General features: G+C 43.6%; 1 protein-coding gene across 1 annotated transcript in view; it reads right to left on the reverse strand.

Annotated features, from left to right (window-relative positions):
* Positions 1 to 17,159: 17,159 nt before the first annotated feature.
* LOC118685158 (gamma-aminobutyric acid receptor subunit rho-2) overlaps positions 17,160 to 24,484 on the reverse strand; it is a 31,404-nt gene continuing 24,079 nt past the window's right edge. Inside the window, exons 5-9 of the mRNA XM_036380581.2 lie at positions 24,125 to 24,207; positions 22,699 to 22,839; positions 22,317 to 22,469; positions 21,508 to 21,704; positions 17,160 to 17,468 (exon numbers count right to left, since the gene is read on the reverse strand). Of these exons, the coding sequence (XP_036236474.1) occupies positions 17,160 to 17,468; positions 21,508 to 21,704; positions 22,317 to 22,469; positions 22,699 to 22,839; positions 24,125 to 24,207 (883 nt within the window). The remainder of the gene's footprint in view (positions 17,469 to 21,507; positions 21,705 to 22,316; positions 22,470 to 22,698; positions 22,840 to 24,124; positions 24,208 to 24,484) is intronic.

The raw sequence follows: 24,484 nt of genomic DNA on the forward strand, positions 1-24,484 counted from the left end.
CAAAATATTTACTTACATATTTTCCCCTTGTCTAACTCTATTCCTTCACTGAGCTGACCTTCTCAGAAATCTTTTCTTGCAGTCTATTGGTGTAATTCCTAGCCCAATTTCTATTTCTTCTTTTCTATTTTGCAGTTCTCCTTGGTTTTTATTACTTCTTTTAATGTTTGATATCCAGGTTATACTGGGATTTTACTTCTGACTAAAATGCACAGATACCTCTATACTTACTATAAATACCATGGTAAATGTTCTGAGCTGGCCTTTAAATTTCTGCAGGCTCTGAAGTGAGTAAAGCAAGAATCATGCAAGGAAGAGAGGTTCATAGGGCTGCTTTAACTGGAATATGGTCTCAATGTTAATTTATTTAAGTGGGGAGAAACAATGGTCACATTCCCCAGTGACACTAAATCTCTCTGGCTCCACTTACAGAGCTTACAAATCCTAGATTTATTCCCCAAATTCCCTCTCCAAGACTCTAGTGCAGAGGCAGAGAAAATCTAGATATAACCCTAGGCAGTAAAAGCAGCCTTGGGCTAAGGCTGGTTCCAAGGAAAAATTATGGAACTTCAAATGGCCTTCCATTCCAGTCATTTCGGGAAGGGAAATGACATCTTGCAAAAGAGAAGAGAAAGGCTTACAAACACTCTGGAAAGGAGATATGATCAAATGAAATGCAATTGAAAAAAAAACCAAAAAACCAGAAAATCGGGAGATTTAGTGACTACAAGAAGGTGCAAGAAAATAGGTGCAGTGCAAAGGACCAAAACTACCCTGACAGATGTTGCACAGTCAGGGAAAAAAATCAAGGAGGAAGACACAACTTTGAGGGGAAGATATAAGGGACATTGCATGGATACATAAAAAAAACAAAAAATGCACGCCATACCATCAAGTGCAAGGACATGGACCAAAACCTGCCAAAATTGATCAATTAAGTTCCCAGAAAGAAAAAGAAGGTCTTACAAACACTCTGAAAAGGAGATATGATCAAATGAAGTGCAATTCAAGGAAAATTAAAACTAATATGGGGAGATGTAGTGACTACAAGAAAGTGGTCTGGGAGAAAATGAGGTGTAGTGCAAAGGACAAAAACATGAAAAAAACCAACCTGACAGATGTTGTAAAAGCAGGGGAAAAAACCAAGGAGGAAGACACAACTTGGAGAGGAAGATATGAGGAATATGGCATGGATACATAAAAAAAAAAAATCTTTTACAAAGTGAAAGCCATAAAAAGGCATGGGATGCCATCAAGTGCAGGGACATGGACCAAAGCTCGCCAAAATTGATCCATTAAAATCCTGGGAAAAGAAAAGGAGTTACAAACACTCTGGAATAGAGATCCCAGCAAAGGAAATGCAATTGAAAAAAACCCAAAAAAGGAGGAAGACACAACTTTGAGGGAGGATGTGAAGGACATGGCATGAATACTTCGAAAAAAAAGAAAATGACAACTCAAAAATCAATCTTCTACAAAGTGAAAGCCATTGAAAGGCATGGCATGCCATCATGTGCAGGGTGCCAGACATGCCAAGAGAGTGCCAGATACTGAAAATGAAGGTGTGCAGTGTCAGGCTTGTAACATGTTAGGTGAGCTGTGCTACAGAAGAAGTCAGCTGTTTTATTTTTTAACATTTTCCACATAATTTCACCATGGTTTCTTCTTTCCCCCTTCCTAACCAGGTCAATGCCAATTATAGGAATCCATGCATGTACCACTAATGCCATCATGTGTGGTGGCCATTGAAAAGAGTCACTGAAGTATATGAGCAAGCACAAGGCACATCACCAGGAGGACTGAGGCACAAAAGATCTATCAGAAAAGTTGCAGCAGCTCACTGAAGTGGAATAGAGGAAGAGGCAGTCTTTACATGGTTTTAATTTTCAAATAAAATAGAAAAAAATGGATGTACACTCTGTTGCAAGCACATTATCAGATAGCAGACTTTAAAAAATATTAGATAGACCACAGAAGAGGAAAGCCTTGTCAAAAACACAAACATAATTAATACAGTCCTTGCTCTGACCATTTTGGTTTCTCACATCACTGATTTCTGCACATATTTTTTCTTCCACACATTTATCCTCTTTAGCCTCTCACAGCCAGCACATTCCCTAGTTCAACCTCTTGCTCTCATTCCATGGCACACCCAAGCCAGAGTAAGCAGAAGTGAACAAGCTGCAGCAGGACAGCACAGCCCTGAGCAGCTGCCTGTCCCCAGGACTTGTGTCCACATCAGAACTGCCCCACTTCTGCCACCAGTGCCATTTGCTTGTGTCCCATCTGGGGGCTGACCTCGGGGATGAGGCAGGATGGGGGTGGGCCTTACACCCAACACTGCACACAGATTAAATCCTGGAATGGCAGTCAGGGGAACAGAATCACCTGCAATTTTTCTTTCCATTGGAGCACAGAGACATGGAGGTTAAGGAAAAGAAAGAAGAAAATCTTGCTGTCATTCACTCTATTTTTTCATGCGTTTTTCCATCTGGAATACCAACTTGGCATTCTTTCTTTGCTAGAGCCTCAAACACTGCAATAGGCAGCTGCATTAGGAAGCTACACCTCTCACCAAGAGTAGGTCTCTGCCTCTTGGAGCATAACACAGGCAGTGGGACTGGCAGGGACATGGGAAGCAGGTGGGGACAGGGTGACAGGTAGGCAGCGGTGCTGAGTGCTGGAGCCAGCAGCACAAAACCAGGCAATGGCAGTGCAGGCAGGCTCCCACCTGCTGGCCACAAGCAGTTCCACAGCCGCTTGTCCAAGCTGCCTGGTGCCACCCTGTTGTTATATATATTGCAAGAGTTCCACTATCATTATATTGCAAGGGTTCCATATTGCTAGCGTTTCATACCTCCTTGATGTTTCTTGTAGGCAGCCCCTCTATGCACTGACTCTTCCTTGTCCTTGCAGCAGCCAACTGACTCCAGTTCCCAGCAATCCACTCTTTTATAACACGCTTCTTATTGGCTACAGCTGTGGCCTGTTAACATCAGGCCTGCTCCTAATCTGTAGTAATTGGTTCAGCTGCAACTCTTTAGGGGATAAAATTACATTCTATACCACCTTCATTTACCCATACTGTATCCCCCTACAATTCCCCCTTTTTCTTTTAATTACAGAGTTGCAGCATTTCTAGAAGTACATATACAAATAAATTAACATTGTGACACATTCATATATTTCATTCAGAACCAATAGTTATACAGATGTTCAGACAACATATTACAGTATGAATATAAATATTACTGAGTGTTGGTTCAGTTTTGCAGCTTTTCTCAGTTTACAAAGTACTTATCTTCAAAATCTTTTATACTCGTATTTGACAAACACTAATAGCTGCAATTAATATATTTTACCAATAGTTTAGTATTCAAGTCCTTTTCCCCAAAACCATGGGGTTAGATAGTCGAATCCTGTTTCCCCAAATCCACAGGGTTATATAGTTTAGTCCCGAATCCACAGGGCTATATAGTTTAGTATTTGAGTCCTTTATCCTAAATCACATCAGAATCACCATTTGTTGTCATATATATTGCAAGAGTTTCATACCTCCTTGATGTTTCTTGTAGGCATCTCCTCTATGCACTGACTCTTCCTTGTCCTTGCAGCAGCCAACTGACACCAGTTCCCACCAATCCACTCTTTTATAACACTTCTTATTGGCTACAGCTGTGGCCTGTTAACATCAGGTCTGCTCCTGATCTTTAGTAATTGGTTCAGCTGCAACTCTTTAGGGGATAAAATTACATTCTATAGCACCTTCATTTACCCATGCTGTATCCCCCTACACCACCCCAGCAGATGGGACCTTGCAGGAGTGACCACACTGTGAAGCCCTGGGGCCAGGGTGGGTCAGCAGGGAGGTCTGTGTCTTGCAGTTTGGTGTATCAGGGGAGTTTATCCCATCGTGAAAGAGACTGTAAACAGATGTGTATTTGTATCAGGAAGGAAATTAGGTCTTCCTGATAGCCTCTGGGGCTAGGCAGAGGATTGGAAAAGGATGCTCGCTGCCCAGGGTGGGGGAAGCGTGAAATAAGATCCAGATTGCCACAGTCCACACTTGCTAAAATGTGTGGGTAACTGGAGGCTTCAGGAGAGTAGCTAAGCGGTGCCAATGGGTGGTAAAACTCACCCAAAGATGAAAAAAAACCCAAAAATAAAATATATCCATCCCTCCTTCCTCACTCCCTCTTCAAAAGGCATCACTCTCTAGCTGTAGAAAGCTGCCTAGTATTAATGGCTTTGGTTTAAATGGCAGTTTTTCTTTCCTCCATTGAACTCTCAGGCACCAGAAAATGGGCTCTGATTTCTTAGGCTAAATCCTTCCTACTCCCTCTCTGGCAACTGTGGATTTGTTAGCAGAGGTTTGATACTAATAGTATTTGAATGGTTTATGTTTAAAGGAAAATAATGTCATTATTTCAGAGAGACATCCAGAGCTAATAGAAGGGGAGACAGTGGTTTGAGATGCTCTGGGGAAGGACCCAAAAAAGCAGACTATTAGTATGGGTAGTAGCAAGTTTATGGCTTTGCAGCACAGCATGCTGATGTCAGCCCAGAAACAGTCCAGGAAGATCAGGAATCTTCTCCAGAAATTCAGTCTGTGGTATGTAGGAGAACAATGGATGTTGCTTGTGCTGAACATATAAAGCATAACATGTATGGGAACATATCATGCCCTTTCCATGATTGTCATCAGTGGTCAGTGCAGGGTGTCCTAAGCTACCACCCAGAGCTGTACATGCTTTTTGTACATGTAAGCTCTCATCAGGAGCTACATGTTTTCTGTAGCTCCTTATGAGAGCTTATCTCCCCATTTGACATTGAAGACATTGTCCAGTGTGCCAGAGCCAAAAGAGCCATTAACTATCTTCAGACTGGCATCCCTTTAACAGTAACCTCTTTCATAGCCCAGACAAAGTACTAGAAAACATTCAACATTTTTGAGAGATGATTAAGATGATCTAATGGGACTGTTTCATCTCTGATGTCAATAATTTGATGTTTTCATATTGTTGCTCACTTTGTATTGGTGTCACAAATTTTTTCTTGGCTATAAATGTGGCCTGTAATTTCCATTATAGTGTATGCAGAGTTGTCCATGAGTAAAGCACAGTTGGATTTTGCTTTGTGTTGAGAAGCATAAAGCTGCTCAGGGACTTGACTGGTAAAAGCAGCATATGAAAAAGGCTCTGAGAGGGGCTGTTGACCACTTTATCTGCTCACATTAGTACCCAACCCACATTGCTTGCATGGCAACCTGCTGGGAAGCCTCCTTTGCACACCCAGGTACTGTCAGCTGACAGACCTTTGGTTGTTAGGGACTTCTGGCCATGTATTCCCTGGGCAGCAGCCCCATGGTGTTTCTTTCCACCCCTCTCATCTGCCACAGTGTGTAGTTTAAGCTGCAGAGCAGTTTGGGGGTGCTGCTGTCTGGCCTGTTGCGTTGGAAGTACAGTTGGTTGTGCCCCTGTCCTCCCATCCTCAGGAGCTGGGGAGATGGCCTCAGGGGCAACATCATCCTCCCAGACATGAGAACAGGGCTCTTCCAGGTCCCCTTAACACCAGTATACATAAATGGCAAAATCTTTAAGGAGCCTTTTAAATAGAAATCTGCAGTGTTCAGCCTCACTCATGTGTACCTCACTCTGGCCACGCTGCTCAGCTGCAAATTCAATCACCTGCTGCGCCTCTTTTGAAGTCTCTGCCTATGACAGTATCTCTGCCACCAGCCTTTCTCCTGTTTGAAGTCCTCTGCCTGCACAGAACTTACTTTGTTCTCACACTTCTTACAGATTTAATCTGCTTTCTGCAGCTTGGCATCACTGCAGAAACACAAGATGAAACGGAAAGGAGATGAAAGAAACCCCCAGAACCTGAGAGACCCCATTTTACCTGCTGAGCATCCCTGCTGCTCAGGAGATATGGGTCTCCTTTGCCTTCTCCTGTTCGTGTGTCACAAGCTGTGGAGCTTCTCCTGCTTTATGCACATTTATTTTGTGTAAGTCAGTGTTCCATAAAAGATAAGATGCTGAAGTAAAATGGAATAATTCTTGCTTTAAGACATTATTTTAAAATACCTCAGATCATCAGTAAATTAGTAGGAAGATTCTTACACGATAATGAATAAAACTAGTAGTAGGAAAACACAAGTACAAATTACCTTCCTGCATGTGAAGCAGCTTTATTGTATCCATGTCCTTAGGTCACAGGGTAAACGATAGTGATTTTGCTTTCTAACTGGTAATTATTGACACTATTTATTGGTATTCCAGGGGATTTAGCTTTTCAGTGAGTTTCGCTTTTGGTCCCACGACTTCGGCAGAATATCTCAGACCCTCTGCTGGGATGGGTGCGAGCACCTCTGCAAGTTCCCTCTGCAAGGGTTACACTGGCACAGCCTGGAGAGAAGGTGGCACCTGTGGAGTAGCTCAGGAGCCAGCACCCTAAGGCATCATCTCGGGGAATGTCTCAAGGGAGGGAGAGAAAAATCCATGAGTCAGTGGAATGCCTTCCTTCCTTGCAAGTGGAAAAAAAGGTCCTGGGAGCCTCCTGATGGCTGCAAGGGTGAAAGTGTCTGTGCGCATCCACCGCAGCATCGGCTGCCCGAATCTGGGCAGCTGCACTGTCCCCTGCCAAAACCCCTGCTGCTTAAGCTGCCTTTGACCTCCTGCTTTTCACAGCCCAGTTCAGCTGCACTCCTGCTCCTTGCACCTTTCTCCTTTGACACAAACACCCATGGGACAGCCCCAAACCCCCGTGGCTGAGGTCAGGGGGTCAGCACCATCCCTCCAGCTGTGAGAGCCTTGGTGTGTCCCCACACATCTTCTGCATCCCTGGGGCACAAGGTCCACACAGTGCCCTTCTCCTGCCTCACACCACCTCCTCTGCCACATCTGCATCACCAGGCCATGGTGTAACATATTGTACTCTTTAGGAAACAAGCTCAGCACTTCTGGAATTAGAATCTGAGTGATGCTGCCTGAATCATAACCTTTAAAAAATAGCAGGGTTTGGGGTTTTTTTTTGTCTATTTTTTCCCACAGAGGAACAAAGCCGGATTTAAAGGTCTGCTGTGGGTGGATGATTGCAACCCTTGATCCCCAGCCAGAAGCATTACATTACATAAAGAGTTTTTTTCTTCATTAAGAATTAATCTGTGCTAACCAACTGTCAGCTGCTGGTAAAGACCCTTTATTAACATGCTGCCCTTTCTGGACTAGGCGCATTTAACTGACTTATTACATTAGATGTAATATGAAAATGCACTTATCAATATCCCAGGCATTCCACGTGGCCCAGCTTTCCTCCTGTCTGCCCATGCGGGTGCTGCTTCAAGGGAGCGAGCCAGGCAGGGCAGGGCAGGGCAGAGCCTCAGCCACCCTCCTGCCTCCCTGCTGCCTGGCTGCAGGGTGAAACCTCAGCCCACCAGCAGTCCAGCTGATGAAAAAGACCTGTCTGTCAAAGGTCCTGCTTTGGATTATACTTGGGAGCATTATTTGCCTCCATGTCAGGAATCAAAGTTTGCAGCAATGCTGTAAGCATGGAAAAGCCCTTCTGTACATTTATGGAATGCATGAGTTCACTGATGGTCGGGTGAAGCGGTCAAGCTGGAGGAGGATTGTCCTTCTCGGACGTCCCGGCCAGCTATCCAGCACTGCTAGCAGTACGGGGGCTCTATCCCGGTCTCCGTGGTTCAGGACAGCACCTGAGGCAAACACTCTGTGCTGTGACAGCAGTGTGACCTTGTGGTAGGACGTGGCTTGGCTTGTGGCTACAGGCAGCAGAAATAGGAGAGCGCGCTCCAGCTGTGGTGAATCCAGAGTTAGTGGGGGCCCCAAGGAAACCAAAAGCCAAAGACAAACTCAGGGACGTTGCAACAGCTTATAAGGAGGGAGGGAGACAGGGGAGGCGTCGGTCCTCTGGCGAATAGAGCTTCAGAGGGGGATGGGATACAAAAGATTGACTTAGGGAGAACACCAATGGGGATAACCTGAGGGTGGGGCCCCGGCCCCCCCGGCCCCTGAGCCAATCACTTGACGCTCTGGCTGGAAGTTTCTAGAGAGTTCTAGAGAGAAGGGTGGGAGCGCCGAGTGACGGACAGGGCACCAGCGAGGGATTTGAGAAAGGGTACATTGATCCCCAAGGCAACTGGGGAGGAGTTGGGATAACTGACAGCACAAGGGAGGGAGGAGATAACCAGGGCAGAACCATTACATGATAGGGGGAACAGAACAGTCCAACTGATACAGACACAACACAACAGTCGGGTCATTGGTTTACTCTGCCTGGTGGGAGTTTTTTAGATGTGCAAAATGAGTCCCTTCTGGGCTACCAGGTAATCTTAACAGGTGTTATGGAAAAGCTGGGACTGTTGTTCATAAAAGAGTTACCACCTCTCTGCAGTATAATTAAACATTTAATGAAATAGATGAAAAACATATACACAAAAAAAAAAAAAAAAAACAAACAAGCAAACCAAAAGAAAATCAACCAAGAAAAAAATCAAATTCCAATCTTAAATCATGCCACTTCTTCTGGAGAAAGAAATGGTGGATGCAAGCAGGGCTTGTATAACTTGATAGCAGTAGGACAAGGGGAAAGTTTTAAACAGAGAGATGGTAGGTTTAGATTAGACATTAGGAAGAAATTCTTTACTGTGAGGGTGGTGAGACACTGGAGCAGGCTGCCCAGAGAAGTTGTGGATACCCCAACCCTGTAGATGTTCAAGGCCAGGTTGGATGGGGCTTTGAGTGGCCTGATCTAGTGGAAGGTGTCCCTGCCCATGGCAGGGGAGTTGGAACAAGATGGTCTTTAAGGTCCCTTCCAACCCAAACCATTCTGTGATTGAAGTAAGCTGTTGTGAGATTTTCCTGTAAACAAACTGAGGAACTCTGAGGAGGATCTCAGACAAAGTGGAGGCCACCTACTCCAGGGAAGTGAAGAGCAGGAGAAACATGAGATGTATCTGCACAAACTTAGGTACATAAACTGTGCATAAACTTTACTTCACACCCACAGGGCTTAACAGACCCAGCAAGGGGGATTCAACTGGGTTATCAGTGAAAACTTCCTAATTTTAAGGCTGGATAACCACTGGTAGAAGCTCCCTGGGGAGGATGTGGCATTGCAGGTTTTTAAGAGCAGTCTGCATGTGCACCTGCCAGAAATGGTTTAAATGTGGCCAATGATGCCTTCAGGCACAGGAGCCTTGGCTGCCTGGTCCCTCCCAGCCCTGTTTGGCCTGAGTGTTGTGGCAGCACTTGGCAAGGCAGCCTTGTCCTGGTGGTGGGGACACGCTCCAGGACTATCAGTCCTTGGCCAAAAAGGTGTGAGCACTGGAGCTGTGTTGAGCCTCTCTGTGCTGTGCCTGAGACCTGGCTGAGCCCTAGTGCCAAGTGTGTGTGCTCCACCCAAGCACTCGGGGAACCCAGCTCAGCAGCCTCACCCTCTTTGTTCTTCCTGATCATTGACAAACATTTTTCAGGCTCTTTCTCTCTTCAGATTGTTTCTGGGTGACTCCTGATCTCCTGTCACAGCCTTATGGGGAGCAGAAACAAGGATCAGGGTACACACCAGGAGACAGTTGTAGAGGTGTCTGTTTGGCAGCAATTGCATGTGAAGCCTTTCACTCCATGAGCTGCTCTACTGACAGCAGAAAGTGGGAGGCTGGGATGAGAGATGGGTGATGTGCTTGAGGTGTTGAGGGACCTCCAGGTTTAGGGAGGCAGCTGAGAAGTGACACCAGGGCAGTTTAACACCACAGTGTCTGGATAGGCAGCTGAGCCCAGAGGCTCGTGAGATATTAACACTGAGGCATTCTGCTCCATACAGGCTGAGCCAGGGCCCAGACACTGGAGTCCAAGTCCAAGTCCATGCCTTGGGCTGGCCATGAAGTATTGGGGCAGCCTCCATCCTGGAAATGGATGTGCCTGGAAGCAACAGTGGGCATTTTATAGTTTAGGTGGCAGCTTAGCAGCATGGGATAGAGTGATTGAGGAATGAAACTCTGGGTCTAAGGTTCATCCTGGGGGGCTGCTCCCTTGCTTGGGTGCACTGGTGGTCCTCCTGTGGGGTGCCTCCTGGACCTACACCCACCATCTGGCCAGGCCATGACTCCTCTCACCATTGTGTGTTGTGCATCCACACAGCCCTGACTGAGACCTGAAGTGAAAGTAAGAGTAGGACTTCTTTCTGAGGCTGCCTCCTCCTCTGTGAAATCAGAAATTTTTAATTAAAATTAAAAATTTTAATTTTTATTATTTTTACAAGGCTATTTTACCTCTTCCTGATTAAATTGCTTCAACTATTTGGATTCACATAGTAAGGAAACCTTACAAAGTTTGTATTTGTGAATCAGCCTCAATGGTCCCTTCCCTTGGCAGAGCACCAGTACAAAGGTTTTGCACTGGAGCTGTTAGTCACTTATTTTGGTGTCTTTTGTCACCAGCTGAGACGTGGGAAGAATACTGACATTCTGTAATATTTACATCAGCTGCCACAGAACTGAGGAGGAGAAAGCATAAATGTTACAGCTGTGATTAAAGAAAAGCTGGAGAACCAAGGAGCAGCTAATGGCTTGGCAAAATACTGCCTTTGACATAGCCACAAAAATACTTATTTTCATTTGGGGGGAGGACTTTTTTCCTCTTCTTGCCTCTTTCCCTACTTTTTCTTCTTTTTGAAAGGAAGCCATGTTCTGCTAAGCACTGCACAGCTGCATCTGCAGGAGGGTGGGTAAGAGGAGGGGAGAGCCCTTCCATGGGAGACTGAGCATGGGGAAGGGGAAGCTGATGGACAGCATTGTTCCTGGGCAGCATCACTGCTGGGTACCATCACCACCAGCTCCAGGCATTCCTGTACAGGTTAATGAGGTACAGAACCACACACACAGACCTCCTGCCCCAGCCTTACTCTGTGTGAGCAGCAGTGAAGGTTCATGGCAGCTCAGCAAGTGCCATTTCCATTTGGCAACTCAGCTCAAAATTGAATTGCATCATCTCTGTCATTTAGGGCACACAGTGCCCAAGAGCTTGGGACAGATAATTGGACCCCAAGTAATCAGCAGGGCCCCCCATTTCAATCCTTTCATTTGATTTCTGTTCATACATCAGCCCTTCTCCAAAACAAAGGAACCCTTCAATGCAAGAGCTCCTCCTCCTCTTCCTCTCCTTGGTCACCACTGATGAAAGGAAGGTCTGATGCAGCAGGAATCTGACAGGAAGATCCTGCAAACAGACACCACCTTTTCAGACTGAGCACCAACCTCCCTCATGGATGGAACACACAGAGAGAGCTCCCACCTCAGCCTCAGCCTAAGAGAAACTCTTTCAGTGCGCCACCCTGGGAGCAGCTCAGAGACCTTTGGGGCAAGGGACAGTGACCCCATAAAGAAAGTATCTCACTGAGGCACAGAACTTGGACAGGCCCTGAGGAAACGTCCTTTGTCACCTTCCCCAGGGTGGCAGTTTGCAGGCATGGTGCCATCATGGATGGGGGCTGTGGTTAGGGTGATGACCGCCTCGGTGGTTAGTGCCTCCAGGTCTGGCCAAGCAGGAGTTTCCTTTTCTTTGCTCTTCAGAGAGTCTTACAAAGTGCCCCTCAGCACCATCCCTGAGCACCCAGCAATATGTGTTAAATGTCAAGGCCTCTCTCTGGTGCAAATGATAGGATCATTCTCCTGTGCAGCTACTTGAAGAGCATCTTGTGTCCCTGCCCAACAGGTGAATAACTCTGCCTTTCCTCTTTTGTGAAACAGCAGCTCTCCTGAAACTCTAGATGCAAAATGAGCAGTATTTTTACTTGGAGGCTGCTGCAGTTACAGTCTGTGCAGAGCACTGAAGGTCTCCTCCCATCTATATCAATAAAAATGTGGTCATTATGCACCTTAGTAAGAAAGGTTTAAAATTTCATGGTTGAAATTAATTTGGACCCTATTAAAAATCCAGATAAAATAGAAAGAGCCAGGAGGCTAGAGAGTTTTACAGCTCTAATGTTCTGTCCCGTTTCCCAAAATATATTTGTTCAAGTAATTCAAACTGTCATTACAATTAACTTGTCCTTTCATTTCCTGCTCTGAATTCCCTCTAAGCTAAACACACAATTTTCTTCTATAAATCTGCATGACAAGTAGAGCAGTAAATCTTTCCTTCTTTTTTTCCACATCATTTATATGCATTTTGCACGGGTTGAGTTGCCAGGCATTTCTCCTAAGCTGATTTCTATGGTTGCAAGTGCACATATACACATGCAGGGACCCCTGAAAGACTTGTGGAAGAAGTCCAGTTTGGACAACTGGCCAAAAGGAGTGTTCAGCGTTTTCTCAAAGGGAGGAAATATTAAAAATCAGGTGTCAAATTATCTTTTAAGGGCTTTGCTGCTTGCTCTGGGGGAGTGGACAGTGCAGGACTGTTCTGATCCTTGGCTGCCTTGCAAAGGGAGGGCTGGGGCACGCGTTCCATGCCATGCAGTCCCCATCTCTTCAGTGCTGCAGGGGGCACACCTGGGAAATGGGCATGTGTCTCTGTCTGGTGTGGAGGGGACTTTGCCTGGGGCTCCTGTGTGAAACCCTGAGCAAGGACCAGCTGATGACACACATGGCCAGAACTGAGCCCAAACCTCTGGCCAGAATGGCTGCACCACCTGCACTGCACCACCTCTCATGGCTGCCTTACGGCTCCTGGGGATCCCACCCCTTCTGGCAGAGAATAACCTTTTTGTGCCCAAATCAAGGAGTGCCACATGTGATGTGTGATTCCCAGGCACTGAGTACCTTGGAAGGTTGGTTCCCCCTCACCCTTGCCTCCACAGCAGGCCCTGCTCACCCTGGTGGTTGCTCCTGTCCTTCCACAAGAGCTGGATGCCAAGAGCAGCACCTTTCCGTGCTTGTGCGCAATTTCCCTTCTCTCTCATCTGAAATGATAATTCCTCTGACCAGGAAAGTAATGACCCTGATACATTATTGCAAATGTCATTTGTGCAAAGTAATTAATCAGCTTAATGTGAGACTGGATTACATTTTAATTTTAATAGTGCTAAATTCTTGCTGTTTTTTAAATAAATTTTCCTGCTCTTTTACATTTCAGCAGGGCAGTATCTCGCTTAGTTAAGCTGTACCTTGCTGTAATCTCTCCACTGTGGAAATATGACAGACAATAACCATTATTCAGTGGTTCAGGCATCAGCCTCACACACATTTATTTTAGTTCCATAAGTCTGCATTAGGGATAATAGCTGAGACCTGGCAGCTGGGACCTCGGAACAGTTTTATCTTCCATTGGGAAGTGTGGAGACAATGTTTTCAAAGGCACAAAGCAGGAATTAAATGACAAGTTCTTATTTGTAGTCAGATGGAGATTGAGATACATACCTGCCACTTGCTCTTTTGAAAATGTGCCATTAACTGTGAAGCAATTATTAAACTATCTTCAGTTTGGTTTGCAGTTTTCACAAAAGGTCTTCATAGTTTGTAACTGTGATTAACAGCTCCATTTCTCAAAGAGCTTTGCATACTTCAAAGTACTCACATGCTTCCACTACAGTTCTTCCACCTTTTGAAATGGTTTTTTACTTGAAATCAATTACAAATGAGATGTTTATTCAAATCCTTTGCCCCTGGGTATCAGCTTATAGGTAACAGATTTCCAAACAGAATTAAAATCACATTTTAAAGTTCACACCATGAAATTGACTCTTTTCCACCCTTTCCATCTGTTATTTTATTACTAGGTTTGATTACAGCAATCAGCACAGTGGATTGCACCCACTGCACAAGTTTAGCATCAGCATTGCTTGTATCCTTCTCAATACCTCCTTTTTCAGAAAAATAACGTAAGAGAACCCATATTTTTGCCAATACCTCGTCTCTTGGCCCCTGACTGACAATAAGAGCCTTTTTTCTATTCAACATAGTAAGTTTTCTGGGCATAATAAATAGTAATTTACATACAATATGTTACAATTTCACATATGGACACTATTGAACATAGGTGCAAATCCCAGTGTCTTCCTTTGTTACACATTATGCTTGCACACACATTATACATATGTGCACATATCTATATAGTTACTTTCTCTCAAAGACATGATTTGGTTAGAAGTAAAATTACAATGGAGCCAACCTAGAATTAGCAGAGGTGACATTTTCTCTCTCTGCATTTGGACCAAGTTGTCCAGAGAAGGCATTTTCATCAGTGACCTCAATTTGCCCAAATCTCCTGTGCACTTCTGAAAATCCTCTCCTTCAGTGGGTTCATTGTCCATCTGCTCAGTGCTTCAGAGAACTGGGTTGTATCCATCAAACAGCATTCAAGCCCAGCTTCAGGCACTCTCTGTCAAAACACTGGTTTTGGGATCTGGCAACTGGAAGTTAGACAATGCTCATGGAGTCCCTTGTAATCCAGGGGAAATCAAAGGTGAAATACATTGTCAATACCACACTTCAAATATCTGTTCTAACTTCATGCCTAGCCACTCTCCTCTGAATAAACAGAAAAATACAATTCATAATGCTGACTGAAGGAGAAGACTTGGCTTTATTTGCATCTATACTTTTAATTTGCTGTTTCAATTAACAATGAGCTTAAGTAATGCCTAAGATAGAGGAGGGATTTTTTTTTCACTTTAGTGGAAAAACACCCTCTTGATGGTTTTATAGGCTGACAAAAGCAGACATCAATTTCTATCAGTTATGTACACATGCAAATAAAATAACAGTAAGGTATCCTCTCCAAAAGATGCCTATTAGATATTAAAACTACTGGGAGTGCTAGTACAAAGATGATAGGACCTAAAGGACATCTTTGCCATCACATAACTTCTGAGGGAACGGGAGATGTAATAAAAATAAATGGCAAAGTAAAGCACAAGCACAAGGGCTTCCTGGGTTTTGCATGCCAAGAGTCATTATTCATCGACAGCCCTCACTTTTGGGCTGTTTGTCTACACTTATCCCTGGTTTAATGTCATTGTAATGCAGGGGAGTTGTAACAGCATCATAAGGCAGGAGAGATACCTGCTTTCTTCCAGCTGGATTGGTTCAGAGCATGCATTTGAAGAACTCACTAGTAACTAATACAAAATTGGATTCCCACTGGGTGGCCTGCTCAGAAATCATAGGCATGCCCCACACACGTGCTATCTAAGCCTGCTGAGCCCCTTATGAGGTAGGCAAATCCTAGTGCTCCTCACTTCCTACATGGAGGAGCTGAGGCACTGCGAGGTTAAATGGCACGTGCTGTGGGTAATGCCCAAAGACTGGCAAAACAGGGGGCACAGGAACCAAGCTTCTCACTCCCTGGACTCTCTGGTGCCTTCATGGTGCAGTTGTGCTGCCTTTCCCCCGCAAAGGTCTCTTTGCTGCAGCTGTCCTGCTGCCAGCTGGGACATTGGCTCCTGTTTTACACTCAAAACTGCTAATGCTGAAGAATGCACTAATGCTTTAACCTAATGCTGAAGTTATGTCCAGGGTTTAACCTCTCAAAAGATGAGTGGTATATTTCTTTAATATTTTTGTGTCTTTCTTGTAGTGATCCCCACCTGTCAATGTGAGGAGTCTCCAGGTTCAGCTCCATGAGCAAGGAGTGGTAAATGCACTCTCCTGGTGGCTTGGGAGACAAGTGGCAGGCTAGGCAATCCTGCCCCTCAGACATTGTCCTTCCTCTTCTTGCCAGCAACTTCAGGGCTGTGGTTTCTTACTTTTATGACCAGACAGAACTCCATTCATGTCAGTTATTAACATGGCTGATTAAAGGGGAGCATAGTTGTTAATTTTAGCTTCTCTCATCAATTTTGTTTTCACTAAATCAGTGTCATCATCAGTTTGACTTAGGCAGTAATATTTGAGGCACAAGGGAAAACCTGTGTATTGCTGACAGCCAAGAGTTGACATTTCTCTGCTACTTTCTACATCTCCTGTGATTTAAGATGTAAGAGTTCCTGCTATGTAAGCAGAAAATTTCATGTGCTGACAAATAATTATGGTTACATCAGTATTTTTGCTTTCTTTTTCTTTATTCTAATCTCAGTCCTGGATCTTCACACTTCAAGGTCTGCCCCCACTGCTCAGCTTTAGCTTGGTAAACAAGTGTTGTGATGTACATAATCTCCACAACAGCCAAAAAGTCATGGTGTTTTCTTAAAATAAGGAGCACACAAACCGGAGCATCGCTGTCATGTTGCTATCATGTTTCTACATGTGGGTTTTGCTGTCAGTGTTGTTAGCAAAGGAAAAAGAGATATCATAGGATAGGAAAAGAACTGCCAAGCACATAAGCATGCTACAATGCTGTGCAGCAGCTTCAAAGGACTTACATCAACCTTAGACCCACAGTGTTATCCTGGGCCATTTAATCTCTGACATCTCTGCCTCTGTTTCTGCAGAGAGGTTCTGGCAGACATGTATCCCTTTTGATCCCAAATGCCTGAACAGAAGGGCGTTGCGTTGACTGGGAGAGGCACATTGGGATGTACAGTTTGTCTGTGAGCTGCACTTTGTAATCTAGAAAAAAACCCCTGACTCAAACATCCCACCTGTGCTCTGTAACCAGCCCAGCTGATCCTGGCCAGCCAGCTGTCCTAATGGTACTGATGAAGGTCCTGTCCAGACAGAAAGCAGAATCCGTACCCTTAAAAGAGGTGTTCTTCACAAAACAATGGAGAAAAGTTATGTTTATATGCCAAAGAAAAAACAAAATAATTTTCTCAAAAGTAAAGGAAAGCACTCAGTCTCCTTACAGGAGAAGTACTGTCCAGACCTCCCCACAAAAGTTGCATTTATTTAATTCTTTAGAGGTCACATGAGCATTGTCTTTGGTTGTCCATTGCACAGCAGGCACCACCAGTGTGGCCAGCCCCAAATAAGCATCCAGCACCTTTTGGCTGTTTGGTGGACACGTATTTTCAAGTATGAGAAATGTCATGTGTCATAAAGCACACGGGAGCAGGGGGTGGGCTGCAAACCAACCAGCACAGAGAGTTCCTCCATGAGGCCTGCACATGGAATTGCCTCTGAGGGATGTGTCCTCCCATTTACACTTCAAAGAAGCAATGCAATAATCAGGTTTCTAGCTTTGTGTCAGATTAGACAAAAAAAAAAAAAGTCCCAACGAAAGAGTGTTTTGTACACATCTTCTGATTCAGAAGTGCCAGCATGCTTAGCTAAAGACAGACCAATATATCAAATTAAAAAATATATAGGTGCCTGGAAATATTAACCTTGAATATTTATCAATTGCATGAGTGTTCTGGATGATGCGCAAGCCCACGTGGCCCTTCAGGCCTCTCTTCCTTGATGAATTAGATTCATTACTCATAGCTAGATGCACAACCATCTTTTCTGGTTTTTCCTCTTCTGGTGCCATCTGGTTTCTTGTGTACCCTGCCAGGCTGTTGGCATCAGATTCACTGTAGTTTCCATCCAGCATCATAGTTTTCGAGTGAGGTATTCCACATGAACATGAAAACTGGAGACAATAAACAAGAAATATAGCTGAATATTGAAAAAACATGTAAGCAACTGAAATTATGCCTTTCTATTAACAGATAGCTTGTAAACAGTTGAGTTCAAAATTTTGATTGAGATATTTTAAGTTTCTCTTTGAACAAAAAGGTCTTTTTTTTTTGCTTGTTTTCAAAAGGAAGAAACAGGATTTATCTCCACTGCTTGGACAAACAGCTTCAGAAAAGATTAGAAAAATGCTTTAGCAGATATATAGTCTAAGCAAAAGGTCCTACTTAGTTGTTGTTCAGTCTAACTGTCTTGAGACTCCTTATTATTCATTCTTTGTGTTTATAAATATTCATGGATAAGATGCAGTTTAATCTGTGGAAATGGCTTATCCAGTACATGTTACAGGAAGAAAAGGGCCAAGTTCTGGTTTTACAGATACGCATACTTTTTTCATAAATCTGATTTTAAACCAAGCTGAGGGCCAGCTAAAAGCATAATGTCAAATTTCAGCTCTGTTGGAGCTAATAGCAAAATTTGTATTGACTTCAGAAGCACCCACAAGTCTAAAAAATTCCAATGCATAGAGACAGAATTTTGAATAGGAAATGCATTCTTCAACAATTAAAAACCTTCCGTTTTCCTGTCCCAGCAATATGGATTATGTATTTGCATACAAGGAAAATGGACTCCAAAATGTCCTTTCTGTTAGGAGTTCCTTTCTCTGATTTCCCACAGACCAATTTCCTTACCCAATAATACTCCACCAACTTCAACGTGTGGGTTTTCCAAGAACTTGTTTTCAAGGATATGTTCAGCTAAAACAAATGTATATATCTGAATACATATATATGTAAAAATATATATAAAATCAATATGTAATATTCAGGATGCCATTGGAAAACCCTGCAGTCGAGGCTTTTCCTTTAAATTATTTAAACAACAGATCACATTGCTTATTGAAAACCTTAAAATCAACTTAAGGATTGTTTTCTGTGTTCTTGGCATAACCAAAAGATTTGGTATCAGCAGGTCATGTTCAGAAAAACACGACAAGCTAGTAGCCTTCTTACTTTAATTTTTTTCTATCACTCCATGAGTACAACTGAAGATCAACTGGGTTTTAAGACATATTTTATTCTAAGCAGGCACACTTGAAAAACTCACGCCCCAAAACTAACAAAACCAAACCAAAATAGAACCAAACCAGAGTGCAGCTCCCCAAAAAAGGACTGCTGTGATTTAACCCCAGCTGACAAATAAGCATCATGCAGTCACGCACTCAACCCACCTTCCCCCCTGAACTTCAGAAGGTTGTGGAGAAGAATCAAATGTAAAACTTGTAGATCGAGATAAGAATAGTTTAATAATTGAAATGTGTTCTATGGTGTGAAATATCCATTTGGCTCATTTGGGTCACCTGTCCTGGTCATGTTCCCTCCCAACTTTTTTAGTTTACCTCCTCACTGGCAGAGCATGAGACACAAAAGCGTCCTGACTCAGGATAAACACAATTCAGCAACAACATCAGTGTGTTACAACATTATTCTCACACTGAATTCAAAACACAGCACTGTACCAGCTACTGAAAAGAAACTAACTCTATCTCAGCCCAAACCAGAATAATACCAAACAACACAAAAACCACAGGGGAGAATTACACATCAGGCTCTTTATCAGGAACTGACAGGTCCAGGAGATGGTGGCTGCATGTGAGGGACAGCAGTTACAACAACAAGCCAATTGCTGCAGGATTCAACAGAGGAAGCAATTCTGCAGATTTACTGTCAGCCCCCAGGTCAAATTAGAGTTCCCATGGCTTCATGCAGATGTGATGACAGCCACCTCTATGGACAAGAGAGCCTGACATGCTAGAAACCTGCCTCCACAGAACCTAAAATTACACTCATCCTCGCATGGGCGTACACGCAGAGGTGCACTGCGTAACTTCACACCCTGCAGGACTTTTAGCCTATATCCACAATAATAATCCAAAGACTGCCAAAGAGCCTCCTTGGACATGGGAATGCAGCTGACAGCACTATTAAAGTGCCAGAAAGGTCTCTGGCCTCTCTCAGCCCAGCAAGCACCGAAAAGTTCCCAGGTATGGGCTGGGAATGAGCATGGGGCCACAGACCCTTTGCCACAGGCATTTCACAGCAGCTCCTGTGATCTTCAGGGAGAGAAGATTTAATTTTAGATACTGCCTGTCTTTGTCCCTGGCAATTTTTTCTTAATGTAGACATGACAGAGAGCTCTTCTGGGCAGCCTTACATGTTTATACCAGAGCTTTTGGGGTCTTTCACAGGGGAGCAGCTCTGGCTGACAAGATCTACATCTACTGTGAGAAATGTCTCTTTTGCTTCTTCAAGAGCTTCTTCCTCAAATAATGCTATTTATTATCTCTGTTCCCGTTTCCCCTACTGAAGAATAATAGTGTCACACATTGAAGACTGGGTACAATATTTTCCCTCGTGCAGTAAAAAGGCATTTGCTGAATATAGAATTCAATGCACAAGACTCAATAAAGGGTAGATTTATTATATAAATAACAAGCTACACCATCACTGGATGTGGCAAAACATTCCAGAAAACTTAGCAGAAAATTAGCAAACCCTCTAAAGTTCATTTCATCCCTCCAGTACAGTTAAAAATAAAGGAGAAGAGCTTTCATCTTAAAAAAATTTACAGGTTTGTTCTAGGCAAGTCAAACTTAGCAAGGATATTTCTTATTACTTCCCATGACCTGCCAAGACACCACATTCTTTGGATATGGGATGCCTGAGCAGGGCTGGCTAAAATGCCACAGACCACTGCTCACACGCAGCAAGTCAGACACACTGGAGTCTCTGTGCTTGCACAGAGCATCTCTACCTGGGTTGCAGAGATCTGCTGGGCCCCAGGTGGGGGCTAGGAGGGGCATAGATAAATTAAGATACTCAGGACCTGTTCAAGCAGCTTTCCAGAATCATAATGCTGTTGAGAAGGCCTTGAGGAGAGGTAAAATCTCATCACAGAAGTCTGGTAAATTTATCCAGTTGATTTTTTAAATGTATCTAATTACATTTTTTTAATGATATGCCAACTGAGAAAGGTGCTGGGCTGTTATGGGGCTTGTGCTGTTCTTCAAGAAAGTCATAGGGAGAAAAGGAAGGGAAAGAGAAGGACATGCAAAACCAAAAGGGTAGTTCATAGAGGGAAATAGCACGCTTAAATTGTATGAGAGATGATGTCTGCATTGACATTTCCAACAAGCTTATACAAATTTCTCCAGGAGTCATAGACAGGAGGTTATCAGTATTACCAGGAGACTAATGTGGTGAGTTCCTACTGGGAAGAAAGAAACTGTAAAACATGGTGATGTCCTGGGTGTATGGGGACTGAAAAAAAATTGGTTGTAAGCCTTAGTGTTCAAAAGGCAATAGCACTTTGTTTGATCACAAAGAAGGGCCTAAAGATCTGGAGAGGACTGGGAAGGACTCGGGCTGGAAAGGACTTGAGGGCATCCCGAGTCCTATGTCCTGCGCATGGCGGGGCCAAGATGGCCAGGATGTATCAGGTCTTGAAACATTCCTGGGATGCAGGATAAGACCTTTCATAGCACATTAAGAAGTACAAGCATAACTTGGCTGACTGTTGTTTGTGCTTGGTGACGGGAAACACCTCCACTATTACATCCATTAAATTCAGTTTCCAGAGTAATATTAGCTGTAGAGGAAGGAAAATAATTTGCACCAAATAAGACCTTTATCTTACTAAACAAGAATTGTGGCTGCAGCGAAGTATCAGATTTTATACTTTCCCCTCTTGCCATTCCCTCACATTTCCAGGTTGTGCTCTTTCCCAGATCAGATCACACTCTCTTCTCTAAAGATCCATATGATCAAATCCTGTTTTTCTGTGTTAGCAATTCAGCCTGAGGTGGACCAGTCTAAACAGACCCAATTACACACATGGTTGTCAATGTTTTCCCATTAACAGACAGTCAATATAAAGACCAGATCATCTGTAAGGGTGAAAAAAAGGAATAAGTGGATGACAAAAGTGTTTCTCACCCTCTCCCGCAGTTTCCTCTCCTTCCGCTCTTGCACTGTTGTCAGGTAATTCACAGCCGCATATTCCAGCACCGAGAGGAAGACAAACACAAAACTGACCCACAGGTAAATGTCCACTGCTTTGATGTAGGAAACACGAGGCATGGAGGCATTCACCCCTGTGATGATCGTGGACATGGTCAGCACAGTGGTTATCCCTGGAGAGAACCAAGAGAAAGAAATGTTATTGACTGATACAGTCCATGAGGGGTCTAGAAAAACAGAAATTATGGCCTACATGATGGTCTGAAAGATGTTCAGTATGAGACAAATGTGTGTAAAGTATCTTTTCTGCTAATGCAGACTTGTTCCCCTGCCTACATTTTTGTGCTCATGATGGGTCGAGTTTTGAGGAGCAATGGGCCAGTCAACATTTTGCATTTAACAAACAGCATTTAACTCCCTCCTTAAACTCCAGGGTTTAAACACAATGCTGTTAAAAGGTATTTTTACACACCTAATCCTAAGATCAGGTCTGCTAAGATCAATGGGACAAGGACTACTGTTTCCTAGCTGTACCATTCTGTGTTACATCTTCATTTTTAGGACCACACCACTTTCTGTCCTGAGCTACATATAAGTGAGGAAGACTGCTAAATGATGAAGGACTCAAGACAAAGTGCAAGTTATACATTGTATTAATCATCAGGTAAAACCACCATTTGCTTGCACAATATCTTCAACCATCAAAATGAGCAGTTCCCTTTCCTGCCAAAACCTTCACATTCAAAGCTTTTCACACAGCTGTGGCTTGTTGCAGTTGTTCTCACCCAAAGAGACTCTGGCAGGAACTGCTCGTCGGTCGATCCAGAAGGACACCCAGGACAACATGACCATGAGAGTGGCAGGGAAGTAGGTTTGGAGCAGGAAGAAGAAGATGTGTCGGCGTAATGTGAAGTTTATATAGAGTCGATTGTACCAGCCTTTGAGAGAGAGGAAAGCCAGAATCAGCAAGACCAGCCTGGACAGCAGGTACAGAGAGACAAGATCTTTCTTTGTTTCTTTTATTTCTAAGACTAGTAAAACAAGAAACTGAGTTTTTGAACAGACTGTGGACCCTTCACTTCAGTGACATAATCCCAAGAGCTCCCTCAAAAGCAGTTAATATAGTATTAGGTTTAGCAATAGTACAACATCAGAAAAGGCCAATACCTGTGCTGCTGTAGAAAGCCAGTCTTGATGTGGTGTGGAATTTTTGTATCAAAAACTGAGACAAAGAAATTTTTTCATCAGTTTTCAGAGATTCATTCCCATTTTTCCAATACAGCATCAGATCTTCATCAGTGTAAGCATCTAAGGGAAAGAAGAAATACAATGTGATGTGACTTTAGCTTAGAGGTTCAACAAAAGTTAATACATCCAGTCTTTGGCATGAACTAATGCCACAGGTAAGTTTGCCGACAACTAAGGAGTTCAAAAGATCTTGTCATATAATATATTGCGACAACAACAAAAATCTGGATTCAAGGTTCAAGAAAACAAATCCTCTTTTTACTTCACATTGAAATGACAGAATGGTACTCTTCTGAACACCACAGACTAAAAATAGATAATAGCTCAGGAAATAATCATGGGTAAAACACCTTAATTTAGAGGAAGGAGGAAGCATGGACATTTCAAACTATCTTAGAATGATAAAAGCAAAAGGGACAGGTGAGAAGCAAAAGCCCAGAATTATGTTAAAACTATAAATGAAATACAGAGAATTTGTTCACTAAGTAACAGGAATGGGAAATGAGAAGAGTGTTGTCAAGACCATGAGGGACAGGAACACATGGCTTAGGGACAAGAGGCTGGGGGAATTTGTTCAGCTGGGAGAAGAGCAGTCTGTGGTGGGAGAAGAGCAGTCTGTGGTGGGAGAAGAGCAGTCTGTGGTGGGGTCCAGATGCTGCACTGCTGACCCTCATGGAGAAGGTGGCAGCAGCCTTTTCCCAGATGCTTTGACAAAATGGAGAACGAAAGGACAAGAGGCAAAGGCTGGAAGTCTCAGCAAAGGATTGTTCCCAAGCAGGTAAAAGGAAACATTTTCAGGATCAGGACTGTCAAATATTTGAGCATGTTGCAGAGAAAAGTTGTGGAGGCTGAATTAACTTGCTCAAAGCCCAGCTGGACACAGCTCCAAGCAACCCATCATGAAGAACTCCCTGCTCTCAGCAGGGTATTGGAGCAGCTGACCTCAAGGTCAGTGGAAATTATCTTCTGATTCTGATTTTTGCAGAGGAACATTCAGTTAAATAGCTGGGAGGACCTCAAAACAACCAGATATTAGTCTTGCCATACCCTGGAGAAAGTCTACAAAAAATCCTACTGTTCACATTGCTTTCCCCACCAAAGAAGCTGAGCCCAGATCACAGTGTTTGCAGGATCAGGATTATGTTATAGGATGTTTTCCTTGCAAATTCTGGTCTTGCAGCACAAGGACTAGATCACAACACTGCTGAGTCAACAGGACTCCTAGTAACTCTGATGAACTATTATTTCAGGCTCTAAAATAGACAGTATTCTGAAACATGTCCAGTGAAATGTTTGTGCAGCCAACCATGGAGAACATCTAGCTAGAAACACGGATACAACTTACAGCTTTCCAGCTCCAGAGAACATGTCTGAGAGTCCAGGGGGAAGTGGCTGAAGTCCATGTTGCACATTGCTGTCACTGTGACCCTAGAAATCGAAAATGAGAAAAGCTGGTTTCTATGAGGAGCAATCAACAGAGAATGTTATCACAGATAATTCTTCTGCAGCTTTTAAGCCAGAAATATTGCATGATGTTTGCAAAAAGTCCACAGGAAAATGCCTACCAATTCTCCAAGTTCAAGCTAGATGGATTATACACAGAAATTCCAAATTTCAGTATCAAGGAACTAAAGCACAATCTTGGATGTTACTGCTATACTAATGTCAGTGTAGATATTTCCACTGTGTTTTATATCCAACTATT

Source organism: Molothrus ater, chromosome 3 (assembly GCF_012460135.2).
Source record: "Molothrus ater isolate BHLD 08-10-18 breed brown headed cowbird chromosome 3, BPBGC_Mater_1.1, whole genome shotgun sequence".
Lineage (NCBI taxonomy): Eukaryota > Metazoa > Chordata > Aves > Passeriformes > Icteridae > Molothrus > Molothrus ater.